Source organism: Dermacentor variabilis, chromosome 2 (genome assembly GCF_050947875.1).
Source record: "Dermacentor variabilis isolate Ectoservices chromosome 2, ASM5094787v1, whole genome shotgun sequence".
NCBI classification, from domain to species: domain Eukaryota; kingdom Metazoa; phylum Arthropoda; class Arachnida; order Ixodida; family Ixodidae; genus Dermacentor; species Dermacentor variabilis.
Genome location: NC_134569.1, coordinates 163,284,243 through 163,297,691, shown reverse-complemented (window position 1 = coordinate 163,297,691; position 13,449 = coordinate 163,284,243). Strand labels below are relative to the sequence as shown.

General features: G+C 45.2%; 1 protein-coding gene across 1 annotated transcript in view; it reads left to right on the top strand.

Moving 5' to 3' along the window:
* Positions 1-13,449, top strand: part of LOC142572910 (neural cell adhesion molecule 2-like) — a 231,739-nt gene that overhangs the window by 188,586 nt on the left and 29,704 nt on the right. Inside the window, exons 5-7 of the mRNA XM_075682358.1 lie at positions 6,447-6,650; positions 8,784-9,080; positions 11,192-11,479. Coding sequence (XP_075538473.1) covers positions 6,447-6,650; positions 8,784-9,080; positions 11,192-11,479 — 789 coding nt within the window. The remainder of the gene's footprint in view (positions 1-6,446; positions 6,651-8,783; positions 9,081-11,191; positions 11,480-13,449) is intronic.

The window sequence follows — 13,449 nt, the reverse complement described above, 5'->3', positions numbered from 1 at the left end:
GTTTTTTTTTTTTTTTTGCCGCCACGATGGACTGGTTAATTTCAGCCATTTCACTGCGATATTTTCGAGAATTAAGGGGAGGTGTTCCGTATTGTGGACAGATGATTGTTTTCTATAATGTCGCCCCTTTGGAACACGCTATTTTGGCACACATGTATGTGGGAAAATTATTGAGAGCAAAGTTTAGGTTCGGTCAGGTGGCATGACACCTAACTGGGTTTAATATGCCTTTTGGCCACTAGCGAGCGGTTTCTCTACGAGCGGTTTCTCTACGAGCGGTTTCTCTACGAGCGGTCTACATTGCTACTGATCCCTTGAGGAATAACAATACGGTGATCGTACTGATACGTACACCACTTGGTACATCCTGGAAAAAATATTAATAATCTTGTCCTTTATTGCGCTCTTGTACCATCTGAAAACACAGCGCGACACACCGATTCAGCAGTGGTGAGACTGGAGATTTGCTTCCACTGACGACAGTACTTGAGAGAAGGCGTGAGCATCCTCTTCTATAGCGACAAAGAGTGAAAGCTACTTGTCGTCGTTGAAATAGCGACCACAATAGCAAACACCCTGTATATATATATATATATATATATATATATATATATATATATATATATATATATATATATACAGGGTGTTCCAGCCAACGTTAGCCAGAGCACCCGCCGTGGTTGCTGAGTGGCTATGGTGTTGGGCTGCTGAGCACGACGTCGGGGCATCGAATTCCGGCCACGGCGGCCCCATTTCGATGGAGGCGAAATGCGAAACACCCGTGTACTTATATTTAGGTGCACGTTATAGAACCCCAGGCGAACGAAATTTCCGGAGTCCTCCACTACGGCGTGCTTCATAATCAGAAAGTGGTTTTGGCACGTAAAACCCCATAATTAAAAAAAAGAATATCTTTAGAGAGATATTAAAAATATGCCGATGCAGTTTAAGACGGCGCGCCCAAATGCATGTTGCTCACTTTTGTATGTAGTGTGCCAAGCTATTCTTTGTAGTTTGCTTAATTAGATAATTCGTCAAGATTAATTAACCAACTTCTGAAGCAACGAAGTTAGGCGAAAAATTCCGATTAGAAATTTCTAGAGCGCTTGCACGTTTTCGCGTCGTGATTGCACTGCTTCCAAGCGTTCCACGCACAAGCCAACATAGCATTTAGCCGGGTGTGCTGCCACTGTGTTTGCTCATCGCTATCATGAACCACCGCGAGGGAAGCACATCGCTGGCGTAAATCGCACAGCCAACACCTTCGTCACTGCCCTGCCTCCTATCTAGCATAGCATAGAACATAGCATCTAGCTCTGCTAGATGCTATGTTCGTTTGTACGCGGACAGTTTGGAAGCGCAGTAATCGTGGCGCGCAAGCGGGTATGTCACGTGGTATTTTTTCTTATTGCGCGGGCCATCCGCAGTAGGCTGAAAAACACTAATACTTAATCGATAGAAAGTTAGAAACTCTATAATCGGATGTTTTGTAAAGCGCTCTACAACTTTCTAATTGGAATTCTTTGCCTGACTTTGTTGCTTCTGATGTTGGTTAAATAATCTTGAGTAATTATCTAATTAAGCAAAATAAAAAGATAGCGTGACACACTACATGCAAAAGTGAGCAATATGCATTTGGTCGCGTCTTAGATTGCATCGGTATATTTTTAAACTCTGGCTAAAGTTAGCGGAAACACCCTGCATATTCGTAAAGAGAAATTCCCCAGGCTACGTTTCAAACTTCAGAATTTCATCAGCTTCAATCGATGGACCAACCTTGCAATTGGCACTGATAGTAAAGACAGAGGACCGCGTGCCCGTTCGTTCTCAGATACATCAACCCGAAAGGGACAGTTGTGACAGTAGTTGACTCTTTCTAGGCGCTTTGGTAGATTTACGGCTGTTATATTGGAAACGATGTAGGGCAAAACGAAAGCAGAGTCCCATGTATGCAGAGCAAGGAGGCCAGTGAGTGAAGAAAAGAAAAAAAGAAAAAAAGAAAGGCCGGAGAAAGGCATAAGTCGTAGAAGGGCAGATGGGCTGAGAATAGCGGTAGCTAGGTTCCCGTGGACACAAGGCAAGGAGGGAGAAAACTGCCGCAAAGGAGGGGCAAGTTGAATCGGGCGGCGGGGGGCACAATAAAGAAGGGGCCCGGAAGAAAGACAGGAGAGCAGCAACTTGTGGAACGTAATACTGTGCCAAATACACATGTACAAGGAACGGCGCGTTCCGGCGACTTTGTGGTCCTGCTGAGGTGCAGTAAAAAAAATAAATTTAAAAACAAAGTATACGCTGGTATCACAAAACGACTACGTCCCTGGGCTTAGGTTTAGGGAGCCGAGTTTAAGGAGCCTTCGTCTGGTAGAATTTTCGAACGTTTACCGGACAACTGACACCCCGTAAGCTCGTGCGGATTCCTAGAAGGGGCAACAAGTCACTGAGAATGTTTACTTGAGTGGCAGGGTGGGGTAAACTGGAATTATTAGTTTTACTCTCGCCCCCTGAGGCGCATGCGGAGGAAACAGAAAGCGGTGGCCAGCATTTTAAGTTTTGAGTAGAGAACATGTATCCGCGCTCCCCACTGTCAGTGCAAATCCCGCAGGCAAGTCAGCCGCCCCGGGCTTTCATTATTTTCTTTAAAGTACGTTCCAAATCTGTAGATCTGCTCGTGTGCAGAGTTGTGTTGGAAACCAGTCTGCAAGAGCACGACGCTCACGCGTTCAGAGCATTGATGTAGCAGTGGAAGTGCCTGGAGAAGGGTAAATTTCGGAGACCTTTGTTACATGAGTGCGGTGATTGTTTAACGGCAGGCGAAAAGGGGTCTCTGTTTGTCTGATATATTGCTGCTTACGCACCTCGCGTCGAATTTTGTATAATATGTGACGCTCTTAAACAAATGTACACCTTTTAGGGTGTATATTTGCCGTATAACAATAATCGTCATCTGTCTCACTTGCGTTTCCTTCCATGAAAACACTGCGCAAGCTACTTTCCTGTCGAGAATGCTCTGTCATGCTGATAACGGGTATGCCGTTCGTGACTGGGAAATAGCGGGCTGGCCGCGTTAAACAAAGGAAATGCGGACAAGACGGATGACGATTATTGTTGTGTGGCGAAAGGGTGTACTTTTGCTTAAGAGTGTACTAGAATCGCAGTCCAGATGTTTTTTAATTTTAATAATAATATTTGGGGTTTTACGTGCCAAAACCACTTTCTGATTATGAGGCACGCCGTAGTGGAGGACTCCGGAAATTTTGACCACCTGGGGTTCTTTAACGTGCACCTAAATCTAAGCACACGGGTGTTTTCGCATTTCGCCCCCATCGAAATGCGGCCGCCGTGGCCGGGATTCGATCCCGCGACCTCGTGCTCAGCAGCCCAACACCATAGCCACTGAGCAACCACGGCGGGTTTCTTTAATTTTGTATACAAAGAACTAGTTGGATGCCTTAGCTGTGTCTGTCGGTTTCATGTGACTACAAAGATTGCAGCGAGGTTTCCTACAGGGTCGACAACCCTTGGGCGCTTCGGTCTTCTGCGCCCTCGCCCTGACTAACTATTCGCTTAAATTTTTGTTTTTTTATATAATACATCAGGCGGCCACTGAAAGACAATAGCGACTCGGATGCTCTGTTTCGTGATCTTAAAACGGCGGTTGAGAATGGCTCCACCAGGGGTCTCCGAAATTATTTTCACTGCCTTGAGTTCTTTAATGTGCACCAATAGCTAACTATATTAGTGTTCTTGCGTTTCGGCCCTATGGAAGTGCGCCCGCCCAGCCAGGATTGATGCCGCAATCTCGAGCTCAGCAGCGCAATACCACAGCCGCTAAGGCACTTCTATGGGTAAACGGTGCCATAACGAGAAAGCAGGGCAAAGCTCAGAAACATTGCGCTACCGTTCCTGCTTTTGGAAAAGAGGCGTCGATGGGCCGAGCTGCTTCACTGTAGGGCGCGTGCTTACGCTGAGAATAGAAAAGGCCAAGCGCGCTATGACGAAAGTCTATTCCAATCTGCTTTAATTCTAATCCTGTCACTAGCCCTTCATGAATGGTAAACTGTTCTTCAGACGCCCCCCCCCCTCCCCCACCAACCCTTGAGCTGTCTGTCAAAGACGTCACGCAAAACGCGAAAACGTCATATTGATATGATATAACATACGCACGCTGATTATGCATGACTAGGCAGAACAAAAGGAAAAGAAGTCTTCTCGTTTCTGCTTCTTTTTCCCCCATTAGCCTTCCCTAGTGTTCCTAATTATTCAGGCGGCGTTCACTTCGCTCGTGTTTCATGCAACGTCACAAAACTGCGAAAACTCACCACGTCCAAGTGTATCACACATTAAACGTGCGCCAGTAAGGTGAAAATAAAAACGGGCTTTTTTGGAACAGCCATAGGCTCGCAACGTTCCGAGAGGAATAGAAGATAGACGCGCCAATCACTCGGCACTGGCTACTCCGAGCTGCCAGGTAGAACGTATTTTTCCGCGTATAATAAAACACTTTTGCTTGGCAGTATCACGTTGTCAAGCCCTTTCTGCACGCATAAGAGAACGCTCTGCGAACTCTTGTTCGCTGAGGACCCGTTTTAGCTGCATCTTAGATGTTACGTTGCACGCCACTGTTATTTTCGACCAGTCACCACGATCTAAGCAAAGGGAAGCGAACCAGTTCCAGACGCCCGCAGCACCCTCCTCATCTTCTGATCTACTTTCGCTTTGTTAGCTCGACAACACTGAAACCCTCTCCTGTCTAGTGCGCTCCTCGTTACGTGTCAGCGAATTAGATATGAAAGAAAGCTTGTCAAGGTAAGCAATAATATTTGTTTTGAAAGAAAACAAAAGCGACCGCCTATAAACAAGCAGGTCGCTTCATTTGGCTGTTCAAACAATGGTGCGGGTGACCGTCCGATCCTTGCCATGGCGGTTAAGAAAATTTGACGCCTGGAGATTTGAACAAAATCAGAATGGAATAGGTTTACGTTACACGGCCCGAAGATTTGTCACCTATTTGGTGATGAGTGTGTTGAACAGAAGCTTTCTAGAAAAATCAAACAAAATCAAGTTGCTTTGGGAGGCGCCTGTTTTAGAAATTTCAACATATAAATGGTTACCACAAAATTAGAGAGACAAAATAAAACAATTATCGAGTTCGAGTTCCATATATAGTGCGTGCGAAATTTTCATTAAAGCATAGTATGTTTGCTAAGGAGCATGAATGATCTGTGCAGGACATTTTTGTGTACGTCTCGTTAAGTTATAAATAAGTTTACTGAAAGAATAACTTTGTGAGAGCAGAAAACATAATCAAAAGAAAATAAACCGCTGCACTGATTTTGGTCGACGTAAAAGTAGATTATTGCTTTCTTCTCGGCACGACTATGCGCCATGAAGTCAATGCTGGGCTTCAGCTTTCTCATCTATGATAAACGTTCAATGTGTAATGCAAGTATAATTATTGTACTCATAACGTCATTTGTTCGCAATAATTTTTGGCATATATATGAAAATATGCGCTTTTTAACAGTACTCAATGACATGGCCAGTGCGTCTGGCTACCATATATTTGTAATGAGGACTGCACTGTCAGAAATACAGTACTAAATATTTGTGCTGTTTAACACTTCAGCGAAGTCTCAGTGATAAAAAAGTTCGGTCCTGTGAAATAGGCTGCCATCTATCTACCTGCTGGACCTATCCATGTTGCTGAAAGACCAGGAAAGAAAAGTTACAAATGAGCAAAATATGCAGTATGTACGTTACGTAGAATTATAATATGAATACGTTTCGATCTCTGGATTCTAGATTCCTTTTGCACACGCACGCGCAAGAACAGAAACAAAGTGAGCTGAATCGCATCAGTGCAGCAATGATGGCGTGACTAATAACATGACTCAATTCATGTTAGTGCGTTACGGCGAACGAAGGTTAGGAAATATGTAAGGAAGTCCGTTGGCAAGGCAACGACAAAGGAGAAATTCGACCTATGCTGGTATCAAGAGAAACGGGCAGCCCCTTAGTGTACACATATAAACAAGAAGAAGGTAGGAGTTGAAAGAAAGCAGAGCACCGAAATGGGTTCGGAAAGACTAAAGAGATATTCGCCAAATTTTCCGAATAGAACCGGAATTGATGCAAAATGTAAGGCTAGATAAGAGACGTCAGAAAGGCGTGGTGCGGAGGAAGTTTCCATCGTCAGCGCTCCGCATAGCCGGACAGTGACCCATCTAGGTCAAAAATACTAGACGGGCCATTCGGTAGACTATTCGACCAGGCAGACATGCATGCGATCGAATTTAAGATTAATTGCCTCTCACTGACGCCAAGCGTTTGCGATACGATGACTAACCGCGTTGCTTTCGAAATATTCTTCTTTCCAATCTTCACGCCACTTGGCCACCGGCACGGATCCACCTGGTGCCGTCATGACGTTGGGCGTGGCAAACCAGGCAAACCGGCACCAACGCTGACGTGGAGGCGCAACGGGGAGCCCGTCTACGCCAACGCCATGGCGACGGCGTCGGGCGACGTGCGTCGCTCTACGCTGACGTTGCACAACCTGCGCCGCCAGGACCTGATGGCGCTGTACTCCTGCGTGTCCTCCAACAACGTCTCAATACAGGGGGAGGCCGCCGTCACGCTCGACATGAACCGTGAGATGCGAATGGATGTACCTTCTTACCATGCCTATGTGACGTCATCAAATCAGAGAGTGGGGCTAGCTTGTGTGCATTCGGCTGATAACAGAAAAAAATGAAAAGAAAGCAGTGCAATGACATTCTTGTGTCGGCGTTTTCTTGCTCTTTCTTCACCACTTATTTTGTGGAGGTTTTCAAAACCTATACGAAGAGCTTGTGCACAGTTGGGTACTGAGATTTCTGTTAGGCTGCTGTGCTTAGTTTGTTACTTCACTTTTTAACTTTGCACTGTTTACGAATACGCTGGACAGCTAGCTGGCTTAAAGTAGATTATAGTCGAAGACGGCAAGTGCAATGCAATGACCTCGGATGATTTGCCCTCCCGTACCTTTAATATACTCATGGCATTGTGTGCATTACAAAAATTACTGGTCAGGATTTGTGTTCAGGACTGTAACACTGTTCATTGTGAGGAAAAAAGCGACGCAGGCTTTTAGGACAGAGTACAGCGTGTCTTGACTGTTGACCAATAGGTAGTAGTTTGCAAATATAATTTCGTTTATTTGCGCCCACATCAGAGTATCAAAAATGTCACTCAAAAATTAGCATCTTTTCAACACACTTGCCAGTGCTAGCTAAGACACGTTTTAATGTTTATAATACTGCTCTATTATGATGACCAATCTTGGATGTTTACGAGCAGGCTGTTTTTATGACACGTTGTTTGTTTGATTTTCTAGAAGATGTTGCTTTGTTTCAACGACAGTGAAGCTTTTCTTTGTAGTAACAAAGGAAGACACTGAATTTGTATTTTCGTACTAGCGCAATGTTAGCTGTATATGTGCAGATACGTACACCTATTACAAATGCGTACAATGTGAGTATCAATGTATGTATATAAATTTATCGCTTCCCTGTATTTCTTTTTTTTCTTCTCTTTCTTTCTTGATATTGTAACAGTTTGTACGCTGCCTGTCACGCTCTGCCATTCAAGCCCAATGTGGCTTTGGGAGGCCTGATGAATGTATTAGGTTTTATAGAAATAGTAAAAGAGTTTATTATTATTATTATTATTATTATTATTATTATTATTATTATTATTATTATTATTATTATTATTACCTTGAAATTGTCAACGCTCTTTACAGAGCAATCTTCGCTGTTCCCAATGATGATGAGCTAAAAGCACCATCACACCTCCTGCCTATATAAAATCCGAGACCTGTCACCGTCATCTCGACCGCATAGACTCACCATTACCGAAGTACTCGTGGTATTCATCCGATCTTACATTACAACAGCGCCATGACAAAGTACAGGATGCAGTTTTATTCTCAGCCTGCAAGAAAAGTCTGACTTGCGTGTCCTAGCAATCTACGCCAGTTTTCATGATAATGATATTCACAGCGATCGCTTAGCGGCTACGGCACGGCGCTGTTAAGCACGAGGTCACAGGATCCAATCCACACCACGGCGGCCGCAATTTGATGGATATGTATTTGGTGCACGTTACGTTTGGTGAACGTTAAAGAACCCCAAGGTGGTGAAAATTAATCCAGGGTCCATCTGGCGTGTCTCATAATATTACCGTGGTTCTGGCACATAAAACTCGAGAGGTTAATTCAATTCTAGTTATAACTACGCATGCCACGTTAGAACGAAACATATACAACTTTCTTCGCAGTTTGGGTGGGTAGTCTGGAAATTGTACGCAGCGTAGCGAAAGTTCGCTTTCCCAAAGCTCTAACGTACAGCCGGCCACAAGCGTTTACGGGGCAAGGGCTCCACGGCAAATGGGAGTTCCCGTCTGTTTAGATCAAGGCGTAGGTGGAAAGATTGGTCACCACACCACAGTGAAACCCTGAAATCGAAGTTATATAGCCAGACTTCACTTGAATGTAGTTTTAGAAAGTCCTGTGTCCCCTAATCTTTTGAGGGAATCTGTACCAGTCAATTGAGAGCTCTTCACGTGGTACAAAACATATATTTTTTTTTAATAACCTGATAAACAAACGCCAGGGTTCATCGTTGTTGGCGCCCTTGTGGGCACCTTCTTACTGCAACGCAGCCAATGTTACGAGAAATTAGGGCTATGAAGTGCGCGGCGTCGACCTTTGACCTTTTCTATCTAATTTACTTTCGCCGCAGTGTCACCGACGATGGTCCAAATCCGGCGCACGGAAACCCCCATATCCGCTGGCCTTCCGGCCGAGATCCTGTGCGAGGTGTGGGGATCTCGGCCGCCTCCGGACATCAGCTGGTGGAAGAACAGCGTCCAGCTAGAGCAGGCGTTTGTGCACGTCTCGCAGGACGGCAACCTCACCACGAGCGTGGTCGAGTTCACCCCCATGCATAGCGACAATGGCGAGACGCTTGTGTGCCGCGCTGAGAACAAGCGCATGCCGGGATCGGTGCGGGAAGACCAGTGGGACCTTAACGTTCACTGTGAGTGCTCTGCGTCTTCAGTCTGTTTAGTACAGTTGCCTCAAATTTGTTATGAAGAGCGCAAATATATCTTCGCTTTCACCGTGCTAAAGTTGGTAATATTAGCGAGCTGGGGAGCTGGCACGGGTTCATCTCTGAAAAGGCACTTAAAACGAGCGAAAAAGCCATGAAGTGAGACTGAAGGGGTCTTACTAAACCTGCAGGTATACTATCTGGTAGTCTTACTGTAAATTTTTCTATGCTTTTCAATTTCTGAAACTGAATAAGTGTGAGTCCGAATATGTGATGGATGAGAAAAATTACAGGCCGACGCCTGTAATTGAAGTGCCCCGCATCTATGATTTTTCTCTAAGCTTCATATCTGTAGATTGCTTCCTAGAAGAACCTGAACATACGCGTTGAAGCAGCGTTGCTTTTAGTAATGACTGAACTTTTACTGAGCCGATGGCTGTTTTTCTCCTATACGGGGTTACGTCAGTTAGTACAAAAAGCCTGGGTGCCGAGCCGTCCTCTTCGCCCGGTCCACCAGTTCGTGCTGGTCATTCGGATGGGTGCTGGTCCATTGGTGTGCTCACTTCTCGATGGCGGGTTGGGAATTGGGTGACAGGAGAATGGCGCGTGGCATGCCCACGTCTTATGCGACAGTGTAACCCACACGCACACACGCACGCGCATACAAACGCATGCATGCACACACACACGCACACACGCACACATACGCACACATATGCACAGAGATAGAGAGAGAGAGACAGCGAGGCATGTATGTTGGTACAGATACAAAAGCCTACACTTTCATTGGAAGAGAGGTTGAACTTTACAGAGAAAGGAAAGGCTTCGTGACTGAGGCTTCGTGACGGGGGATGCTGCCGATCAGGAAAAGCATAAGTAAACGCGCTTTGTTTGGCCAAGCATTTAAAACAATCGGCTGATGGGAAGGCCAGCGTCAATCCACTTTCCTCTTTAGTAAATAGAGATCTCGTGAATAAAAGAAAACGATTTATTACGGTACGGTATACATGTAAATATCAGTTAAAGCAACATGAATAGACTTGTTTCTTTCTTGGAGGTTGCGTATCCGTGTTTTCATATGGAACTTGTCGAGAAGGCACAAGGTAACCGCATGAAATGCGGTGGGAACGGTTAGGGCTATGTTACTGAAGCTCTCCTGAACAGCCCCGTACGCTTTCGAATAATGATGGTTCGAGGACAATGGCGTCATTTGCGTGACATTGGGCACTTAACGCTGTACAAAGTCTAGAGTGATGTCACATCAGAGGAAAGAAACGACCCAAGCTCGCGGAATGCTTGATGCAATCGATAGAATATTACATACATCTGCACTTGCGGAGATAGGGCCACGCGCCGTGCACACCTAGTGGTTTAATAATTAATATACAATAGCTTAAGCGGTCTTACATTACGTTCGGTGCAGTTGTGAGCCAGTAGTTTCCGAAAACGTATATTTATTCACCGAAACATTGCTTCATAAAGCAATTTTTTCCATTTCTGTTGCAGTTTGAGGGCGAAAATGTTGTATGCGAAGCCACTCGCAAACGAACAATTATAGGCGGATACTAGTGTTTCAATAAAGCCCACATTTGCACAGTAAACAGGCCCGAGCGACCGACTATTCAGTTGTTAGCCGTCTAAACCACTGAGTCATGGAGCTTTCGTTTTCAGGCCAATCTTCAGACCCTCATGAGGCACTACAATGACCACAACAATAAACGAAGCCGTTGTGGCTGTGGTTTGTTCATTTCGCTAGATTATGTCGCCAAGAACTAACATGATTCAGCCGTAGCCTGCATTAGACCAATTAAGAAGGTTATGAAATTAATTGTGTTCTTTCATGCATCAAAGCACCATCGCCGGCCACGGGGGTATGTATTCTGTAAGTGTCCACCTAGTGGGCTGTCCATTTCGGCTGCCCCTGATTGGCTGTACGAGCGAGGAGACCGGCTGGGGACGCCTGTTTCTTTCTCACTCGTACAGCTCCAGCCAATAAGCTTCGGCCGAAATGGACCCTCCACTAGGTGGGCACTTACAGAATACCCCTAATTCCTTTCTCGTACGGTCATATGTGCGCTAAACGTTATTGTGCATCGCAGACCGGCCCAAGCTGCGGCTCCAGATGGACCCGAACCTCGGCCCCGACCGGCTACAGGAAGGCATGGACATCACGCTGGGCTGCAGCGTGGACGCTAACCCGGCCATACGGGAGCTCCTGTGGCAGCGAGACAGCCGCCCACTGGTGCCGACCAAAGATGGTGTCACTGTGCACCGCGAAGCGCTCACCATACAGAAAGCGACGCTGATGCATGTGGGGAATTACACCTGCTCAGCGGCCAACAGGGAGGGCAGGGGCCTCAGCAACGTCGTTGAGCTGCGACTGAAGCGTGAGTTACGTTGTGTGATTCTGTGAGTGACTGCTCCAAAAGTGCACTTCCTGTCTTACGACTTGAGAGACGTATCTAGCAATTGACGCCATCTGGTGTTGACAAAGCAGAGCTAAAAAAAGCATGTACTTGTGTACATTACTTATCAAGCGGGTGGATTCACACAGAGATGAACCAAGAATGCGTTTTGTTTTCGTATTTTGGCGCTAACATATCCCGGCATCCATGCGGCACCATTTAACAAAGCGACGAGTTAAGCTGCGGGATGGAAGTACTTGAAAACTGGCACCAATTAAACCCCCCTTCTTCTCAGCTCACTCCGCCACTTGCAATGTAAGTTTTAGGGAAGCGGACCGATCTCTTGTTTTGCTTTTTTATTTAGAAGACTTAAGAACTGTTCCTCGTGGAAGGATTTAGAAACTTATTAAATTACTTCAAAGGTTTAATTGGTTTTGTCTAATCCGTAAAAAATCTAGCGATAATTTTGGAAAGAAACTTCTTTTACGTCTCTGTTTTGATCGGCTATAATTAGTTATCACAATTGCGCTTGCGCAAAATGTGGTGTTTCCGAAAGCTCTTTATTGTTTTGTTTCGTCACTGTGGCGCTGAGCGTCACTGAGAAAACAGAAATTCACTTGATGTCTGCAGACAGAGCCTCAATGAGCTGAATAAGGGCTCAAACCTGTCTTCGAACAGCTTAGATTGGTGTAAGTAATTTCCAAAAATCGCATTTGTTTGAGCACCCACTGTGAAGACTGCTGTGTATGACGAAATTAGTTACACCAATCATGAAGAATATGCTAAATCGAAACATTTTGGCGCCTTCGATGTCGCACAAGGAGTGTGTTATGGTGCGCTGCTGAGCGGGGCGCACTGTGACCGAATCGCTCAGGGAGAGTTCCGGGTGTATGCCGAAAGTATTAAAAGGAGAGGAAGGCAAAGGAATGGGGGGGGGGGGTTGTAATAACGGTTTAAAGATGTAATTTAAAAAAAGGAATGCTCGATATTACACTTCAGAATCTTTCTGGTACGTCTTTTCTGGAAGGAAATCTTTACAACGCGTTTGTTTCGAAACGAATTTTTTTGCGGAGATAACAAGTATAAGACTGTTTTAGTTTAGCGTACGCAACTATAGCGTACGCTATACGCTATAATACAGCGTACGCTAAGCAGCGCACGTTTCCTACAATTTTAGATGGCTGACGATATATTGGGATCTCTCAGGCTACATGCCGGCGTTGCGGCTATTTCGCGCCTGTAGCAATAGGTGGCGCTGACATCTCGAACGTTTCTTTCGTTAGGCTTCGACTCGTTCGAAACGACAAGCGATCTCGAAAACACCACGAAGTTATCCATAATACTCTGTCGTCGAAACGGCCTGAGACTAAGCGAAAGCCGTTTACACAGTCATTTGCTACGAACGAATTGCATTTTACAAAAGCAACGCCAAATTCAATTCGAAGCGGGCAGCCGGGACCGCCGCCATGTTTCCCGCAAACTCCGCAAACCACGCAAAAACGCTAACGCTAACTCGTTTGCGTTACATACACCCGCTTTACCCGCTATTTCGCTTAGCGTTCAGCGCATGCGCAGTGACGACCCGCTATTATTTAGCGTACGCAATGGAATAGCGCACGCTATACTAAAGCTGTCTATTTCCTCAGCAGCCACTTAACCTAGGAGAATGTTTTTTCTTTGAGCCGCTCCGGAATATTATTTGGGCCTACTGAACCAAAAGAAACGTGTTGGTGTCAAATTTTCTTGGTTTATAATAAATTCATGCATAAAATCTTGCCAAAATTAGACCCTTGAGCTTAGAACATTTATTTAGAATGGATGATCAAAGACATGATTTTGTTTCCGTTCAAAAAAAGGCCTAGCGTATCTAAACAAGTTGAATAAATCTTCCTCTTGTACTTGAAAAATTGTATCTAAAGAATGTTGCGTAAACAAAGAAAAGCAATCTATAA